Source organism: Gopherus flavomarginatus, chromosome 3 (genome assembly GCF_025201925.1).
Source record: "Gopherus flavomarginatus isolate rGopFla2 chromosome 3, rGopFla2.mat.asm, whole genome shotgun sequence".
In the NCBI taxonomy this organism is placed as follows: Eukaryota; Metazoa; Chordata; order Testudines; family Testudinidae; genus Gopherus; species Gopherus flavomarginatus.
The window spans coordinates 154,431,818-154,452,308 of record NC_066619.1 but is presented as its reverse complement, the minus strand read 5'-3'; the positions used below and the strand labels follow the sequence as shown (position 1 = coordinate 154,452,308).

At 41.8% G+C, this 20,491-nt stretch overlaps 1 protein-coding gene across 2 annotated transcripts in view; it reads left to right on the top strand.

The window, feature by feature from the left end:
- Positions 1-2,104: 2,104 nt before the first annotated feature.
- MOB1B (MOB kinase activator 1B) overlaps positions 2,105-20,491 on the top strand; it is a 72,126-nt gene continuing 53,739 nt past the window's right edge. The window contains exon 1 of one of the 2 annotated variants that reach the window (XM_050945078.1): positions 2,105-2,183. In XM_050945078.1, the coding sequence (XP_050801035.1) occupies positions 2,170-2,183 (14 nt within the window). In that variant the 5' untranslated portion in view covers positions 2,105-2,169. Of the gene's footprint in view, positions 2,184-18,986; positions 19,075-20,491 lie in introns of those variants that run through there. The other variant, XM_050945079.1, reaches the window with a different exon arrangement.

Genomic DNA, 20,491 nt, shown 5'->3' with positions numbered 1-20,491 from the left:
AGTGGTAGATAGTTTTTGGGGGCAGTGGTAGGTGGTTTTGGGGGGTGGCAGGGATGCTGGGGGTGGTGGTTGGGAAGGGAGTGTTGGGGCAGGGTTAGTGCCAGGGGGAGCACTGGTATGTGGGGGTAGGTGGTTTTTCGGGGGTGGCAGGGATGCTGGGGGTGGTGTTTGGGGAGGGAGTGTTGGGGCAGGGTTAGTGCTGTGAGGGGGGCACTGGTATGTGGGGGTAGGTGGTTTGGGGGATGGCAGGGATGCTGGGGGTGGTGTTTGGGGAGGGAGTGTTGGGGCAGGGTTAGTGCCAGGGGGAGGCACTGGTATGTGGGGGTTAGGGGAGGCAGTGGTAGGTAGTTTTTGGGGGCAGTGGTAGGTGGTTTTGGGGGTGGCAGGGATGCTGGGGGTGGTGTTTGGGGAGGGAGTGTTGGGGCAGGGTTAGTGCCAGGGGAGCACTGGTATGTGGGGGTTGGGGGAGGCAGTGGTAGGTGGTTTTGGGGGATGGCAGGGATGCTGGGGGCGTTGTTTGGGGAGGGGGTGTTGGGGCAGGGTTAGTGCCAGGGGGAGCACTGGTATGTGGGGGTTGGGGGAGGCAGTGGTAGGTAGTTTTTGGGGGCAGTGGTAGGTGGTTTTGGGGGTGGCAGGGATGCTGGGGGTGGTGTTTGGGGAGGGAGTGTTGGGGCAGGGTTAGTGCTGTGAGGGGGGCACTGGTATGTGGGGGTTAGGTGGTTTTTCGGGGGTGGCAGGGATGCTGGGGGTGGTGTTTGGGGAGGGAGTGTTGGGGCAGGGTTAGTGCCAGGGGGAGGCACTGGTATGTGGGGGTTAGGGGAGGCAGTGGTAGGTAGTTTTTGGGGGCAGTGGTAGGTGGTTTTGGGGGTGGCAGGGATGCTGGGGGTGGTGTTTGGGGAGGGAGTGTTGGGGCAGGGTTAGTGCCAGGGGAGCACTGGTATGTGGGGGTTGGGGGAGGCAGTGGTAGGTAGTTTTTGGGGGCAGTGGTAGGTGGTTTTGGGGGTGGCAGGGATGCTGGGGGTGGTGTTTGGGGAGGGAGTGTTGGGGCAGGGTTAGTGCTGTGAGGGGGGCACTGGTATGTGGGGGTTAGGTGGTTTTTCGGGGGTGGCAGGGATGCTGGGGGTGGTGTTTGGGGAAGGAGTGTTGGGGCAGGGTTAGTGCCAGGGGGAGGCACTGGTATGTGGGGGTTAGGGGAGGCAGTGGTAGGTAGTTTTTGGGGGCAGTGGTAGGTGGTTTTTGGGGGTGGCAGGGATGCTGGGGGTGGTGTTTGGGGAGGGAGTGTTGGGGCAGGGTTAGTGCCAGGGGAGGCACTGGTATGTGGGGGTTAGGGGAGGCAGTGGTAGGTAGTTTTTGGGGGCAGTGGTAGGTGGTTTGGGGGTGGCAGGGATGCTGGGGGTGGTGTTTGGGGAGGGAGTGTTGGGGCAGGGTTAGTGCCAGGGGAGGCACTGGTATGTGGGGGTTGGGGGAGGCAGTGGTAGGTAGTTTTTGGGGGCAGTGGTAGGTGGTTTTGGGGGTGGCAGGGATGCTGGGGGTGGTGTTTGGGGAGGGAGTGTTGGGGCAGGGTTAGTGCCAGGGGAGGCACTGGTATGTGGGGGTTGGGGGAGGCAGTGGTAGGTAGTTTTTGGGGGCAGTGGTAGGTGGTTTTTGGGGGTGGCAGGGATGCTGGGGGTGGTGTTTGGGGAGGGAATGCTGGGGCAGGGTTAGTGCCAGGGGAGCACTGGTATGTGGGGGTTGGGGGAGGCAGTGGTAGGTAGTTTTTGGGGGCAGTGGTAGGTGGTTTTGGGGGGTGGCAGGGATGCTGGAGGTGGTGTTTGGGGAGGGAATGCTGGGGCAGGGTTAGTGCCAGGGGAGCACTGGTATGTGGGGGTTAGGTGGTTTTGGGGGGTGGCAGGGATGCTGGGGGTGGTGTTTGGGGCAGTGGGGGGCGGCTGGGGTCAATGTCACGGTGTGAGGTGGAGCTGGGGAGGCCTGAAGCAGCGGGGATGGAGGAGCCCAAGGGCGCTGCCGAGGCAACGGGCTGCGGGGATCCCGGCCCCGCACGGCCGAGGGAGGCCCCGGCTCTCCGCGCCCCGCCCCGCGCTCTCCCCCGCCCCCCTGCGCCGGCCGCTGCCGCTGGGAGCCGAGAGCGGAGCCACTTGCTGGTCCCGCGCCGCCGCCGCCGCCTGCGCCATGAGCTTCTTGTTGTGAGTAGCGCCGGGCTCGTGCTGCCCCCGGTCCCCGCCGGGCCTGGGGTCGGGGACCCCCCGCGCCCCGTCTCTGCTGCTTTGCCCTGGAGCCCCCCCCCCCTTCTTCCCTGTGTCCCAGGCGGGCGGGGCTCGTGCACAGCGCGGGTACCCGGCCCCGGGCTCGTGCTTTAGGAAGCGGCTCAGAGGCTCCTCACCGCCACCATGAGCGGGTCCCTCTCGCAGCCCAGCTCGCTCCCTTGGCCCGGCTCTTTGCTCCCCTTCCCCTCGCCGCGCCCCTCAGTGTGCCCGGCCGACGAGAGCAGCGGGTCGAGTAGGCACAGAACAGCCGCCCCCGCCACCCGCAGCCAGGGGTTTTCTGTGTGGGTTTGCCTGAGGCCAGCAGTGATACAGCCCTTGCTGGAGAGACATGGACATCTTGGACAATAACACTGAGAAATCCCCATCCTCCTCTCTGTCCTGGCCCTGACCCAGCCGTACAAGGGGTGTGACATGTATCTTAACATCCACCCTCGCGTTTGGGGCAGTGGGGAGGAGTGGTTCTTGTGAGTCCTGGTTTTACTTTTTTTTCAAAAGGGTAGATTTCTAAAATTAGAAGTTCCTGATTACCTAGGACTGGGACCACCAGACAGCCTTGTCAATATCTCTCGGGCATGTAGAGGGCACAGTTTGTTTTCACAGAGGGAAACATGTTGGCATATTTCATTCCTAGAGCCTGTAAAATAAATAAATAAATGAAGGGAGGAGGGGGAAGTTTAAAGAAAAAAAATACAGGAAATAAATCACTGCACTCCATTAATAAAGAGAAGTGAGACTTTCTCAAATGTTACTCTGCAGAGACTATTCTGAATTTGCTCCACTGGTAATATTTGGTACAGAGATAGGCCAATGTTCCTTTAAAAAAAAAATCTGTAGAGAGAAACACTATTTAGGTACTAAGTTAGACTTTTTCTTTTCAAACTAAATAAAAATATATGAAGCAAAACCTTTTAACATAAGGTATTTTGGCTGATGTGTTAATGTAACACATTGGGAATTAAAAAACAACAAAGAGTCCTGTGGCACCTTATATACTAACAAATGTATTGGAGCATAAGCTTTTGTGGGTGAATAACCACTTCATCAGACACATGTAATTAAAAGTTAATTAAGGATTCAGATACTCCTTGTGGAAATGACTACCTTTCATCTGCTGTAAATATAGCAAGCCAGGTAGGTAAGAAGATGCTGACTAGATGGATGATAATGAGAAGGCAATTGTTTACTGCAAGGATACAAAGATCCTATAGGAATTAGTGACAAATCAGACACATGCAATACCTTGCTATTCAGCTTCATAGACTAGAGTGGAACTAAATTATCCTTGTTTCTCCCCTTGGGAATGGAAAGAAGGTACTTAAGACAATTAATGTAAACCAGTTCAGTGACCTATTAATTAAACTGAGATGCACTCCAAAGAAGGAAGGAGGGGTGGAATTACACAGCTGAAAAAGATACCATTTAATAGTTAAACTTCATTTAGGCCCCAGTTTACAAAATCTACTGGTGCTTAAAATTAAGCGCATACATAAGTCTTCGCTGGACTAGTGGCATGGTATATGAAAGTTGGTAAAGGCTTATATTGATAACTGTTAGATGCCATATGGTTGGCCTAATTCTAAAGAGCATGGGAGGAGATGCTTTCTTCTTGGGAACTGGAGTAGTAGTGACTCTCTCATCATGGAGAGACACTATTCTCTCTGTCATTAAGATTGATACTAGCTTTCTTTTATAAATCTAGTCATTACATTAGTTAAGCTTGCCAAAACCAACCCAATTCACCTGAAATTGCAGATGCAGTATCTTAGTCAAGGCTAGAATCGGTAGATACCTACCAGCTGAATGACCAAACTTGCCAGACAGTGGTAGATACAAAAGATTTTTGGGTGGCCTTGGCACTGTCCTCGTTAGAAGCTTAGTTGTGCCCCTCCTCCACCATCCCAAGCTGCTGGGGAAGAGCAAGAGTGACACCAGAATGTTGTCCTTGGATTCTGGTGTGTGTCTGTGAGTGGGGGGTTAGTTTCATAATCCATGGCCTCTGGCTAATTGGTGTCAGTAAAATGTGAAGCTCCACCTTTGGCTGCTGAAAGACAAAGATACACTTCTATCTCTTCTCCTTTTCTAGAGCCTCCTGGCTTCTGGAATGGGGTGAAGCAGGTCTCTTCTATACCATTTTCCCCTAGCCTCCATTGGTCAGGATCAACTTCTTGTATGAATAACTTCAGTGACTGTTTCTGTTGCTGCTCAGCAAAGCTAGGAACAGCAGCAAAGGTACTGGAGCTGTCTGCAGACTGAAGGGGACAGCACTGCCTTTGCTTATAACTGAAAGAGTTTCTTTCAAATCTTAAGGTCTATAAACTTAAAAGTTTTTTTAAAGTTCAAATTCAGCAGAAATGTATGCCTGTTCTCTTCCCCACCTAGCTTTCACCTTCCTACTGGCAAGTAGATATCTCAAGCATTTTAGATACACCTGTACCTCGATATAACGCTTGGGTGCCAAAGAATCTTACTGGGTTATAGATGAAACCGCATATCAAACTTGCTTTGATCCACTGGCGTGTGCAGCCCCCCCCCCACCCCGTACTGCTTTACCATGTTCTCTTGCGTCACGTTACAACGCGGTAGAGGTGTATTTCAAGCATTTTCCTAAAAAAGATTAGTTATGTCTCCTCAATTCCCCCTCCACCCCCCGGAATTATCTTTTATTATTCTGGTTACACCCATCAAAAACAAAATCTTATATAACACATGAACGTGTTTACATATTCAATATCTCACTCACTTTTTAGGCTGCAAAATAAACACACATTTTTAGACATAGCTTCAGGAGAAGGCTTAATAGCTGCTGCAGGTAACAAAGTCTTTTTCCCTCCTTCCCCCCCTTTCTCCAGTCCAATCATATAGTGCTCTCTTTTAATTTTCCAACTGGGTACACATTTTTATATTTATCTGGTGCAGTTTTATTATGAAGTTTTTATAAAGATGCTTCTGTTAGGTGTACCATATGATGATGTACCAATCCTCTATACAAGTGCAGGTCGTATCTTCAGTAAATGCTGTAATTCTCCAATTTGCCACTGAAGCGCAAGATAAAATCCCACGTTCTTTGTCAACTGGGTTTCCAAATAACACAGCATCCGATGAAGTGGGTATTCACCCACGAAAGCTCATGCTCCAAAACATCTGTTAGTCTATAAGGTGCCACAGGATTCTTTGCTGCTTTCACAGCAGTTATGTTCATATGGGATCCAATCATGATGAGCACCTCCTGCAATGTGGAGAATATTCTCAGTGTCCATTTCTCAGACCCATGATTATTCCATTATTTTGATAGGGTCAGTGAGTGGTCAGCATGGAGTAAATTTGCCTCATTCTTACCTAGCTATGTAGGAAGAATTCAAGGTGACATTTTCAACTTGAAAATAGTTTTTTTTTTAAATAAAAGTGTACCTATTCTTATCAAAATAATATCTAATTTTATCATTGAGAGAAGTTAATGAATTTTAAAGAAGTTTTATTTACTGCTTGTATTTGACAGCAGTGTTGCATGTTGTCACTGTTTTCTCAGTATAATCAGTATTTTCCGTGTTGAAAAGATCCTTGTAAACATCTGTAGGGGAGCAAAAAGAGAGCTACAGAATGTACTCTTTAGCAGGTCATGCTATCAAAAGCTGGGTAAAAAATAAAGTTTGACAGATTCCTTTCAAAAAGAAGTTACAGCAGAGTTTCAGAAATGATACTCTGCATCTCCAAGGAAGAAATTAAAGATAGTTCTGTAGGCGTACCATCTGGCAACTTGCTACTGCTATCCTGAATTACTAAAACTGCCTTAGCAAAAAAGCTAAATAAAAAATGATTTTTAATAAAAATCCCTGACATAATTCAGGATCCTAAACTATTTATTATCTAACTATTGTGTACCCTTAAGATTATGTAACCCCCCCCATCTCTAAGGCCAATATACAGTTTCATATTTTTTATTAAAATGAGCAGTCAGAATTGACAAGTGCAGATTTCTGGTGAAAAAGAGTTGTAGGGAACAATTTCAGGGAGTGAAGAGGGATAAGCTTATAATTGTTGGGATGTATGCATTATTTATTGGTAACATTTCTGTGAGCAATCTCCCAATAAATATCAGTGTGAATGTGACCTGTAAACAAAGGGAAAAAATGTGTTTCTGATGATATCGTTTTTTGTTTCTTCATGAGGTATAAATAAGACCTGACTTTTTTGTTTTTAAATCTACTAAATTCAGGCTTCCTTTATAGATATGGAGGCCAAAAAGGGAATGTGTCTCTACTCTTCTCCCACCTTCCTTCCTTCACTGCTTCTTGTATGTCCACTTCAAAATCAGAACTATAAAAATCATAAACACATTTCATTGCAGATAAATTACAGAATACATATACTTTAGACTGACAAGTACTGTCTTTTGTGCCTCCTCTAGCCCACTCAATGTTCTTGAAGAACTGTCTGGCTATTCTCTCCTTTTCTCAGCTTTGCCAGAAGTCAAGCCAGTCTATTGTTCTTCTCCCTAATAATCTCTCTCTCTCTTTCCTCCTCCCACTTTAGTGTCCTCGTTGCTGCAATTAGGGTGACCAGATGTCCCAATTTTATAGAGACAGTCCCGATCTTTGGGTCTTTTCCTTATATAAGCTCCTGTTACCCCCTAGCCTTTGTCCCAATTTTTCACATTTGCTGTCTGGTCACCCTAGCTGTAATGGGGGAAGAATTTCCACTACTTTATCTGTCCTTAACCTCTATTGCTGAGGAATCCTTCCCAGTGATGCTTCTTGTAAGATTCCTAAGGTACTGCAGAATGAAACTGATGTGATTCTGGTCAGTTACATGAGCGCTCATAGGATTCCCAATAACAGTTGTGAAAACCCACCGTCTGTTCAGTTTACACTCTGCTACAGTTTGGGAGCCCTCAGAGCTACAGTAAAGGCATTGGAACTCACTGTGTGCAGACTCTGAAGGACACCTATGTTGATTACACTCTGTTTGTGTTTGGAAGGTTTTCTTTGCAACTATAAGATGCTAAAAACTTCCTTTTTTAAAAAACTGAAACTCATGAGAGTTTAGGTTTTGCTGAAGCTAATGAAACTTAGCTGGGAAAGCATCTTATTCACTGTCATGGTATAATTCCCCACTCTGAACCTTAGTGTCCAAAAGATGGGGTACTAGCATGAATTCCTCTAAGCTTAATTACCAGCTTAAAACCTGTAGCGCTGCCACCAACCAGGAATTCCAGTGCCTGGTACACTCTAGTCCCCCCAAAACCTTGCCTAGGGACCCCCAAGACCCAGTCCCTCTGGATCTTAACTCAAGGAAAGTAAACCCTTTCCCTCACCGTTCCCTCTCCCAGGCTTCCCCTCCCCGGGTTACCCTGGAAGATCACTGTGATTCAAACTCCTTGAATCTTAAAACAGAGGAAAATTCACCTTTCCCCCTTCCTTCTCTCTCCACCTCCCAGACTCTCCCTGAGAGAGAAAGTAATCCTAACACAGAGAGAAATTAACCTTTCTCTCCCCCTTCCCTCCTTTCTCCCCACCAGTTCCCTGGTGGATCCAGACCCCGTCCCCTGGGGTCTCACACCAGAATAAAAAAGCAATCAGGTTCTTAAACAAGAAACTTTTAATTAAAGAAGGAAAAAACAGTAAAAATTATCTTTGTAAATTTAAAATGGAATAGGTACAGGGTCTTTCAGCTATAGACACTGGGAACACCCTCCCAGCCTAAGTATACAAGTACAAATTAAAATCTTTTCAGCAAAATACCAATTTGAACTCCTTTCAGCCAAATACACACTTGAACTCCTTCCAATCAAATACACATTTGCAAATAAAGAAAACAACCATAGGCCTAACTTGCTTTATTTACCTAGTACTCACTATTCTGAACTTATGAGAGCCTGTATCGGAGAGATTGGAGAGAAACCTGGTTGCACGTCTGGTTCCTCTGAGCCCCCAGAGTGAACAACAACCAAAATCTAACAGCACACACAAAAACTTCCCTCCCTCAAGATTTGAAAGTATCCTGTCCCTTGATTGGTCCTCTGGTCACGTGACAGCCTGGCTCACTGATCTTGTTAACCCTTTACAGGCAAAAGAAGTATGAAGTACTTCTGTTCCATTAACTCTTAAGTATCAGTTTATAACGCTCACCATATGCAAGGGAAATTTCGAAGCCCTGGTGGCAGCAGTGCCAGGTCTCAAGTAAACCTTACTTACTGTGAAAGTAAAGTGTCACAACTGGTTCCATATGCCACAGCCTCATCCAAAGAGTCCTGATGATAAACCCTCTTGAGGCTATGGTATCTGGAACCAGTTTGTGACACTTAGTTTCACAATAAGGATTTTTAGTAATTTTAAAGATAATTGGATTATGTGTTTTACCAAAAATCTGTATAACATTATGTAAACAAAGTATTTTCAAATGCTGTAGCTAAAATTCTGAGTACTTCTCTTCAGCTCCTATTTTCAAAGGGTGAGGGTCCAAGGATTTGCTCCCATGCCGGCAGCTCCGGTCTTTCACTTTGTATTCCTTTGTGATCCCTTCTTTGAAAGCCGTTGGAAACCCTAATGCTGAACACAGTACTAAAACCTAAATGAAAACCCCCATTTTCCTAGTTGCCCCATCTTTAATATAATTTATTTTGCAATTATCAGACTGTCTTGACAATGTCTTTTAAAATGCTTTTTGCTATATTTTTCCCTTTTGTAATCCCTTGGGAACTCAGAAAAGTTCTAGAAAACTTTTCTTCTGTATTACACATACACTGCCTTATCATAGGGTTGCTCCCAAGCCCTGGGCTACTGGGACAGACTTTCTCCTTCATCAGTGCTACTACCCCTACCCTATTCATTGAACCAAAATAAGATCTGAAATACCTCCTGATGTGGTGAACCCCATATGCTCTTACAAAGAATTGTAGGGCCTCCCCCCCCACAAATAGATTTGTGCCTACCTTCTCCCTCAGATTATTGTTGGTGGGCTGTGGAGCCAAAGCTGTGTGGTACGCTCATTTGAACTCCCAGCTGCAAGATGAAATAGTACTACTCTGGGAGTGGTAGAATTATGGGGATGACTTTAAAGCTCCATGATATTAGTGATGTTGCAATGAATTTTAAAGTCCAGAGATCACATCTGAAAAACTTCTGCACATAAAATTTAATTTTCTGAAATACATAAATGAAAGACTGAATGGATGCTGCTGTTGGCCTTTGTTTTTTATTTATGCTAGTGGATAAAGAAGCATTAGTTTAAAAAAACAAAAAGACATTGACAAAGAAATGCATAGTTCATTGTGGAGACTTCTTATATGTTCACCACCACAATTTTAACTACCGCATCTTAATTACTTCCTAAATGTGTGCTTTTATGCAAAAATTGTTTCATATTTATAATTTCCCCTTGATGTTTATTTTTCTGAGCCTATACTACTAGCTATTATGGTTTTAAAATGAAAATAAGAACAGAACCCTGACCACTTTCAAAGGCAAGATTTCTGTGTGCAACGTTGTTTATTTTGATCCTGTAATAATATTTCTTTTGAAAGGATATTGTAAGCATTTTTCATAAGACTGTACTGAGTCCTTGAACTGAGAACTGTACCATTCTACAGGAGGTTGTGGTAACAAGACACCAGGGGCACAGGTTTTTGTCCCCTATTTGCAAAGAGATGAAGATGGGTATTGGAAGTAATTGTATATTAACTGTTGTTGCAAATGTTACTTTTTAAAAGCTTCATAAACATGGGGATATTCTGGTACATTGACATAAATCAGATATATTCATGAAACTGCTTGCCTATATTAGCAAATCTTGACAATTCCATTACATGTTTAGACCTTCTCCTTATCCTCCTTTGGCACTAGACTATTGTTGTTTCCGTTAGTACTTAACTTGCAACCTCAGTGCTCAACTTTTACTCTAAAGGAAATAAATAAATTTAAATTTAACTAGGAAAATAAAATCTCTCTTGATTTTATTTTAAAAAGGAAAAACTAGAAGGCTATTTTTAATTAATTTGGTCTATCTTAGCTCTGCAGTAGTATACAATAGGAAACACTGTGGTACTGTAGATATTAAGAGGACTCTTTACCAGCAAATAAAATAAACTGCAACATATGCCTTGGCATGTCTTATTGCTTAATTAACCAAAATGTTCCTACTAAATCTGGGGAACAGTGAGCTTGCTGAAAAAATGAGATGTAACTGTATGAGAAGCTTTACTGTCAGAGGATTAGAGCAAGGAAGGTCATCAGTCATATTGACTCAGTTGTTGCAGAATCCCTTTTGGGCAATGAGTGAATATTCCTTTGCCACATCCTACAGACCATCTTTTATTTTCTTCCCATTACATTTAAATTGAGTGGGATTGCATGAATCCAATATTTAGCTTTGCCTTCTCATGGGTTTTTTTTACATAGCCATCTAGAAGCATCTTGTAGAATCATCAGTTGGCTTGATATTGCCTACTCTGTACCTGATTTTGCTCTTGTGGCAATAACACATAACTGGCAACAGTTGCTCTAGATCAGTGGTTCTTAACCTGGAGTTCATGCATCCCCTGGGGTTTCAAGCTGCCCTTTCTGGGGGTGCGAGACATGCCAGAATTTTTTAGAAGGTAAATCATCAAAAACACAAATTAAGCACAGGCACGTAAGTACAACTACTTTGTTTACTCAAACTTATGTATTTATTAACATTATACATTTTTTGACGATTACTGTAATATACTATCAAACTCTGTCTTTTGTTCTGTAGTTGTGATATATGTAGGGTTAAAGAACTGACCTACTTCAGCGATTTTTGACAAGGGGTATGAGGACCTATTTTGAGAACCAAATGGGTGCAGGCTGCAGTAAAGGTTAAGAACCACTGCTCTAGATCATCTGTTTCATGACACTGCTAGCGCCTTTGGAGGAGGACTACTAGAATGCATTTGTATCATCATGCTGAGTATTATCCTTTGCTCTGGGGAACATATAAGTCAGCAGAGACTGAGCTATCAAAAGATAGCTGAAAAAATCTAAAAACTCCTTTGAAAGTGTGGATGAGAGTTCTTTTGTTCCTTCTTACTTTTCTCACTGACTCCAGTGGGAACTCTTCCTGAGTAAACGCTTTGTATGACTCATCTTTTCACGGAGAAATACATTGAACGTTAAAAATGAGATTACTTCTATAGAGAGATACTCTGAAGTATTATAGTAACATGCAGTGGTTCTGACTGAATTTTCTCAAACTGTGTGTGTCCAGCCATTTTGAGTATGGACCAGTTTAAATATAACTGATTACAAGATGGATTGTCTATTCATTTCATTTCTCTACAGGAGATGCTCTTCATATGACCTGCTTTTTCATTAATAGATTCCAATGCCAAAAGGGAGCATTGTGATCATTTAGCCTGGCCTCCTGTATAAACATACCATGGAACTTCCCCCAAAATAATGACTAGAGCACATCTTCTAGAGAAACATTCAATCTTGACTTAAAAATTGTTGGTGATGGAGAATCCACCATGACCCCTTGATAAGTTGTTCCAATGATTAGTGTCAGTTAAAAATTTATCCCTTATTTCCAGTCTGAATTTGTCTAGCTTCAACTTCCAGTAATTGGCTCATGTTATACCTTTCTCTGCTGGATTGACAAGCCCATTTTTCAGCATAACTGTCTTGCTGCATTCACTTTCCCAAGACTGGCCCAGCAGCACTCCCATGTTGACACATCAGGAGTGTCCAGAACACATTGAGGTCTGTGCAGGGACTCTGGAAATGGGAACGGAAGTGTGGTAGAAGGGAAGAAGAGCTAGAGGATGAGGATCTAGAAACACCTGGTGGATGCTTCAAGCCCCACTTCAGAGAAACTTGACCTTACTTCTCTCCACCCCACTCCCTTTAGATTTTTTTTTCTGAACTCCCCACTCTGTCTACAAAGTAGCACTGCAGTCTCCTAGTACCACAGAGCTGCTATTAGTTTTGCTGGAGGGGCAGGAGTAGCTCCTGTTGCTAAGGTGTTCAGAACATCATCCTGATACTAGTGCATCATTCTATTCTTGTGAATATGATCATTAATTTGCAGATTAGAATTCTCCTAAATTGTTAGCAGTCTCACAGTTCCACTCTCACATATTACATCATTTCTACCAGAAATTATATTTTAAATGACTGGAAGTATTGCATCCAGTAGTGGGTTGAGTCTCCAGTTCTACAGCTCTCAGCTTTGTTACACATTTCAGTAGTGCTCTGTTAAATTGGTGGCTTTTCTTTCCATCTAAATGTGTAAATTTACTCAGCAGTTCCTCATTTTTTCATTGTACAAAATCATTGTCTCAAATGCACAAAGACAAAACCCCCATTCTTTTGTAATTAATGAATGTAAAAGTATTTTTTTCCCCTGAGACTGTCTCTCTAAATCTTTATAAGCAGTAAATTTTTCGATTCAGAAGTGAATGGCTTCCATTCTCTTCTCCCATTCTCTCTCCACCTGCCTGCAGGAAAAAATACAGACATTAAGAGCCTTTTGGTCTATTAAACCTTGATCTTAAATACATTGACTTATATCACATCAGTATAACTTCAGATATCTAGAAGGCTGTAGGCATTCTTCCCTTCCCCCACACAAAATAAAATCTCTTGTTTCCTCTTGAAGTATTTCTGGTTCCAAATTTCCCTCTGTCTTTTGTGTGAAGACATTTACTACAGTCCGCAGCTGCCATTTAGCATCAGTCCATTTATATACTTACTGTGATCCTTCCCATCTTGGTTCTCTTTACTCTAAGCAGTATAGCTTCGTCCCCTCTCTGAGTTATTTTTGTTGCCCTTCATTGCACCTTTTTGAATATGGCAGTATCCCTACAGGGATCATTATCTGTGTCCTGGGGATACAGTCCTATTAAATCTAGGAATTTTCCACTTTTGGTGGCAAAGTTGACTGAATTACAGATACACTTTCAAAATCCCTGAACTTCTTGTCCTTATTACAAGTCTAATTGTTCTGTTTACAACAGGGAGAGACAATTATTCTTAAATAGTCAAGTAATTAGCTGCAGTAGAGACATGCTCTTGCTAATAGTTAAGAGGGATTCCTTTTGAAGAGGATTTGGGCCCGAAGCACATTCTGGTGGGCTCCCTTTGTTAAATTTAATACAAATAACCCAAATTTGTTCTCACTACTTCTGATTATAGTTAGACTTCTACCAACTTGCACTCTTCAGCTGTTGTTTTACTTCAAAGCCTCATTTATAGTCTTCTATTGTCAAATGCAGTGGTAATACTTTCAGGGTTTCAGAACTTTCCATTCAAGACCCAGAAATGAAATTGGTAGTTAGTACGCTTGTATCCTTTCTCAGCACATTTTATGGCTACACAAAGATCTTATTAAACTTAAAAAAATATAAACTTTCAAATTCATCTGTTTCCACACATGAATTTAAAGTAACTTCCGGTACACTTCCTGTCCTTGATTCTGCTGGCTTATTTTCTGATGGTTTTACAATCATTTTCCTATATATTTATTTTTAAATGTTATTCTTTTCTCTGTTGCAGCATGTGTGTCAAGCAGGGGAATCTGAATAAGTAAAGAGGAAACTGACCATATACAAAAAGTGCTGTCAAAAGCACAAAGTAAAACAGAAAAAAGAGAAATAGATATATTTTTCTTAGTCTCTTTTCTGTTATCTTGTGAGTTGTAATGATCGTAGGTAACACTAGTTCAGGCATTTGTATTTTCATTTTAACTATATGATACTTCTTTGCAGGAGTCAAGCAATTTTAGCTGACATTACCAGGTTTCATATCATGTTATAACTATATGTTGCATTAAATATTGAAGATTATGTAGTGAAGCTTTTGTGGTGGTGTAGTATATTATAATATAGATTTTGTAGAATCTCTGATAAGTGATTCATGATCACCTCCTATGCCTTAAGTCTTTATGTCGTGCTTTGATTTAGGGCTAGTCTACCCTAGAAGCGCTGTACCTGTGCAGCTGCACTGCTGTAGCGCGTCTGGTGAAGACACTTCATGCCAACGGGAGAGCTCTCTCCTGTTGGCATAATAAAACCACTTCCATGAGAGTTGGTAGCTATGTCGGCAGGAGAAGCTCTCCTGCAAACATAGCGCTGTCTACACCGGTGCTTAGGTGTAACTTGCGTCGCTTGGAAGGGTGTCTTATTCACACCCCCTGCGTCACATAAGCTATACCGTCATAAGTGGTAGTGTGTACAAGCCCTTAATCTCTTGCCTCTGATTATTTTAGTCTTTATTTTATTTCCTTAAGTGAACACTATGTACCATTAATCAACTCAGAAGTGTAATCTAAGGCCTGGTTTACACCTAATAATTAGCTTGACCTAGCTACATTGCTCAGGGCTGTGAAAAATGTCATGCCCCGGGTAATGTAGTTAGGTCGACCTAACCCCCTATTGTAGACACAGCTAGGTTGACAGAAGAATTTGTCCATTGACCTACCTACCACCTTTCGGAGAGATGGATTTACTACACTGACAGAAAAAAACTTTCCAGCAATGTAGGATGTATCTACGCTACGGTGCTACAGAGGCATAACTGTGCTGTTGTAACATAGACATACTTAAGTGTATACCTTTAGGTTTCTACATGATGTTTGCACTACTTTTTCTGGTTTTCCATGTTTTTATCATCAGCCAGTTTTATTTACCTTATAGAGAGAGGTAGAATTACAAACACGTATTTAATAGCGTGACCCTTTGTGAACTGCATCTCTTTTTTGCAAATCTCTTACCTATTTCTTATTGATATCTTAAAAAAATAATAATAAAGCTTTGAACCCTATTCTAAACCAGAGGTAGGCAACCTATGGCACACGTGCCAAAGGTGGCACGCGAGCTGATTTTCAGTGGCACTCACACTGCCCATGTCCTGGCCACCGGTCCTGAGGGCTCTGCACTTTAATTTTAAACTAAGCTTCTTAAACCTTTTTACTTTTTTACCTTTTTTTAAAACCTTATTTACTTTACATACAACAATAGTTTAATTATATATTATAGACTTATAGAAAGAGACTTTCTAAAAATGCTAAAATATTTGACTGGCACATGAAACCTTAAATTAGAGTGAATAAATGAAGACTCGGCACACCACTTCTGGAAGTTTGCCGACCCCTGTTCTAAACTACCTAGATAGCATGCTAACAAGAGAAACTCTGTCCCTGCAGGTCAGCCGTTTGTGTGTCTGGTTGGATTTGCCTTAGCCATTCACAGAGTGTTTTTCCAAAAAGTGCTGATCAGTTACAGTTGTTTTTTGTGCACTAACAATATCAAATCAGTTCCGTATATTCAGTTTTGTTTGCTGTTTCTAATTTGCTTTTTAATTCATTAACTTCAAGAATTTGTGTACAGTTTGGGTTCTGAAAATCCATGCTTCCTGCCCCCTATTATGTTGTATCTAAATAGATTTGAAGGATATTAATATCACAAAGAGATTATTTAGGCTTCAAAGGAATGTAACTAGAAATAATGACATGACATTAAGAATAGTTTGGCTTGAAATTTCTTATTGATGAGATCTGTATAATTATAGAATAGTATTTCAATGGAAGAGGTAGAAACCTGTTGTATGAAACATTTTCACCTTGACTGGATAACAAAAGTGTGTGTGGGGGGGGGGGTAGAGTATTGTAGTGAACACTACAGCACTGAGAAGTCAAAAATGGGAAAGTCTTGTTAATCATCTAGCCTAGACCTATATGAGTGTGTAAATGACATACAAACATTATTCCTTTCTTAATGTTTCTCATATCTATTGTGTAGCTGCAGTCAGATTTGGTATCAAAAGTGGGCTTGGTGTTTTGGGTGGTTTTTTTTTTAATTTCTTTTGGAATCTACATAACTTTATCATCAGTAATGGTGATTTATAATATTCATGTCTGATCTCTTGTGGACACTGGACATATGTGTTGTGTTGTCTGTCTTATTTGTACCCATTTGTCCTTCATCCCATGGCCCCACCACATTACTGCTTTCTTTGAAACACTCCACTGTCTCACTCTTACCATTTCATGAAGTGCAAATTCCTCATCCTCTCAGATCCCTACATGTCTGTGCACATACTTGTATCTCTCCATCTTCCTGATTGCCTGTCCCTCTTGTCACTTCACCCATGCTACTCTTGTATGGAATGCCTTTCAAAACGTTTGGCAAGGGTCCTCCCTCTCTACACTTGAATCTCTTCAGAACAAACTTCTTCTACAAGACTTTTCTGTCAAGACTTCTGAAAACATATTGACATTATAATCCCACAAGCAGTCTAGACCTTCTTTCTACACTTTTTCTGTTCTGCATGTTTAACCTGTATGTGACCAATCTAACAGAACTGCTGTCTAATATTTAGACTGTATAATCTGCAGAACAGAGACTGTGTTTTCTTCCATGTTCTGTACAGTACCGAGCATGTTGTTGGTATTAGTTAACATTATAAAAATACCGTTCTGTTTCAGGGCTCTACTTTTACTGACAACTAATCTTAGTCTGCCATTGCGTAAATTGCATGGCATTTGGCTATTCTTGCTGCAAGATGCACTTGGAATCTTTCTCCGTGGCATATGGACCTTTTCTGATGGTCTGATATTTGCAACTGTATTGTGCTCTGCTTCTGTAAAGGGGAATGCACTTTACATTCAAGTACAGTAGAAATATTAAAGTATTCCAATTTCTTTTTTAAGGCCCAATTTTAAGTTTAGGGAAAGATGGGCTTCACAGAAATCTGAATGATTTATTGCTTAACGTTCCTTGGCTGATTCGTTTAGCATATTCAGACATTACTGAGTGATTCCCAGAATCCTCTGCTATGTTTGCGTGCCCAGATACTTGTGGTGGAAAAACTTGACTATGTTTAAACTTTTAATTTTTGAAACCATTTCAGTGAAATGAGGGAGGAACCTTGTTCTGAATATTTTAATACGTACAGGTTGTCAAGGAAGCAAAGATCATCCAACTCTTTCCCTCTAAGTAATTTTGAAAATAAAACTGGGTGAAAATTTAACTCTTGTCTTGAATATGCCCTGTGACTATTTTAAAAGCAAGTTAATGCTAGTGAAAAGACCTCTGCAAACATAGAAAGTGGAAAAAGTAATACTAGGGAGAAAGTAGTCCCATTAATTATAAGTAGAATTAAATTAGTGACTCAGACAGTTGAGATGTTGAACTCCTTCTTTACATCTGTCCAAGAAAAATATCAAAGTTTGAATAGTAGATTAGGAAGGCCATGTCTGTTCATATATTTAAAAATAAAAAAGTTACTATCAATTTTAGAGTAGGTAAATGAATACTTGAAAAATATGAGCCTACACAAGTGGTCCAATGTATTTTATACATCCTAGGATATTAAGGAAATTGTCCAACGAATTTGTTGGACCACTGACAATTCTATTTGAAAAATCATGGAAACCTTCAAGAAAGCGAAGTACTGATTTTTTAAAATTGTTTTCAAATCCGCAAAGACTGATCCTGGCAGTTTAACTTCTTGCAAGTCTAATTTCACTTGGTATTTTTCCTCATTTCACTACAGATAGAAAAGTCACTGGACATCTAGAGAGTAGTGAAATCATGAACAGGAAACATGAAGTTTGTAATTAAGAAATTATGCCAGACAAGCTTGATTTGCTTTTTATAATAGACTTAGTGGAAGGGAATGCAATAGATATATTTAGACTCTAGACGGAATTTGGAACTGTCTCACAGGTTTAATTGAAAAATTAATTTAAACTGTCTTTGAAAAAGTTATTCCAAGTCATTTTAGAAACTGAAAGTCCGTAAAGAAAAAGTAATGACAAACAGCAATTCATTGAGTTGGGGCAAGAGGTGTCTAGTGAGCTAGAGAAGGGTCAGTGGGAGGAGTGGTCTGTCTTAATATTTTCAAGTGTTCCCCCTCTTCCAGAGCATACATGAATTTCATCAACATGCTTGTAGATTGGGAGGAATTGCACACATCAGTAAGTATAGCGAAGTAATGAAAAGGGACTTAGATGTAAGTGTACTAGATCAAATTGAATTAGAAAGATATGTAGTAACATTTCCCGAATAGCTTCTTGTGAGGGACTTTGTCAAAGACTTCTTGAAAGGCCAGATAAACTGGCAATTGGTTCTCCCATATTTGCTATTTCTGCACCTATTGTAATGCGTTCAGTGGTGAACACTAATATCTTTCTGGTAACGTCAAACTGAAGGGAATTGAGAGAAGAGGCTGGAGATATTGACTTATGAGGAAAGTACAAAAGAGCAAAATACCTATAGCCTGGAAGATAACTACAGGGATGTAGGAAATATTGCATCCTTTATATGTGTGTCGACTTAAACATCAAAGATGGTTAGAGACTCAGTCTGATATATAAGGGTATTACTAAGAGTAAGAGTCCGCAGTTACGAGAGAAACTTCCTGACAATGAGATTTATTTAGCTGTGGAATAACACAACTAGGGAAACTGTGGAAGCCTCATGACTTGGAACTTCTCAGTTTGGCTCAGACTGGCCAAAACCCTAGGAAATTTACTGTAAGGAACAATCCTGTACTAGCAGGGAGATGGACTAGGTGACAGGTTTCTTCTGTTTCTAACTACTCTGAATCTATAAGGTATTATTCACTTTCTAGTGTGAAGTAATAGAGGTACTGTAAGAAATTTGTTTCCTGTAACCAGTGAAAAGTATTTCCCCCCACCCCTCTTGCTCTGGATGCGTTTAGAGATTAAACTTGTACTTGTGCAACCAGTTGTTTGATTCAACCTAGAGCACTTGCTGCTCAACACAGAGCAACAAACACTGAAAATTTGAACTGTTGTCTTCTTCCCTTCCTTCAGAATACAGGGAAATACCGTAAGCTTGTTTTATTTGTATATGACAGTTTGAATTGTAGATCAGTTTGTTTTGGGTGAGAAGGGCAGCATAAATCCTACTTTCTGTAACTGCAAGAGCCAAAGCCTGTGGGAAGCTTGAATTGCTTTGGCTGCTAGAGCAGTTTCAGGGGCCCCTTGCTCTCTTCCTGACATGGCACCCAGCCAACTCTTTGACGTCTTGGTCTATTGTAGTTCTTCAATGTGTGTTGTGACAAAAGGAAACTTCATCTCCAGGTTGTGATTGATTTATCTCCTGTCTCTCTTTTTAATCTGTGACAACTGCAGCACCAGGAAGCAATTGACTAAGTGCTCTGCCGCTGCAATATTTGCTGTGTAGAGACCTGCACTGTTGAAAGGCTTTGCTCACTATTGACTGCTGCTGTTGAAGGCCGCTTGTGGCCCACAGGCTGCCCCTTGCCTGTTAGGCTTTGTATAGTTTGTGTTAATTAATGAACAGGCTATTGCTGGTTTCCTTTTAAAGCTGTAGCTAGTCTGTTGCTATCAAGTAATAAATTAAAGTCTATGAAACTGAATAGCCACTTGTTTCATCTTAATGTACAATGATGAAATATATGGTACCTTTTAAAAAATAGCCATAATAACCATTTGATCAGTAATGTTATAATATTCTTGTAGGGGAGGCCATGAGGAGAAAGCTGTGGAAGACTCTAAGGGAGATAAATAAGTAATATGGCCATTTTTTCACCCCCCCCCTTCCTCTATAACACCCACCCCCTTCATTTCTGCTTGTCTGGGTGATCTAAGTAAGACTGTAGCCGTTTTCATTGTAACCTGCTGTCTTTTTGCCTTTTTGATCCCAGCTCCTCCCTGTTGAATCATCCTGTCAGCTTCACTTTCTCTGAGCTCCTCCTTCTTCAGTGCTGCTGTTTGTGCTACTGCGGACAAAGCTTTATAAAGTTAAGCCACTGTCACAACCAGTAGGCTCTTCCGGGAGTCAGTTCAGCCGTGTTTTACAGTGTGTAGAACTTGGTACAGTAGTATCCAGTAATTCCAGCTCTGACTTGCATTGCTCTCTGAAGGTTCCCCAGAGGTCAAAAGTGCATGAAATGATCACATGTAAAGACATGGATGCGTTTATTTCAGGGTGTAAGCATATCCAAACTTTGCCTATTTCCTGGTTTAGAAGCCACACTTTGTTTGCATTGCACTGTGAAGAAATGCTGCAGCAAACCCTGTAAATTCCTATTCATACCACAACTCTATCTAGGTACTTGTGACCTCCTATTACCATAGTAACTGTGAATATCACAAATATTGATGACAGTGTTCTGAGAAGTAAGGGAAGTGTAATCCTCCTTTTGCAGGTTAGAAAACAGACACAGAGACTAAGGCTAAATCTACACTACAGCCTGGGGGTCTGAGTCTCCTGCTCGTGT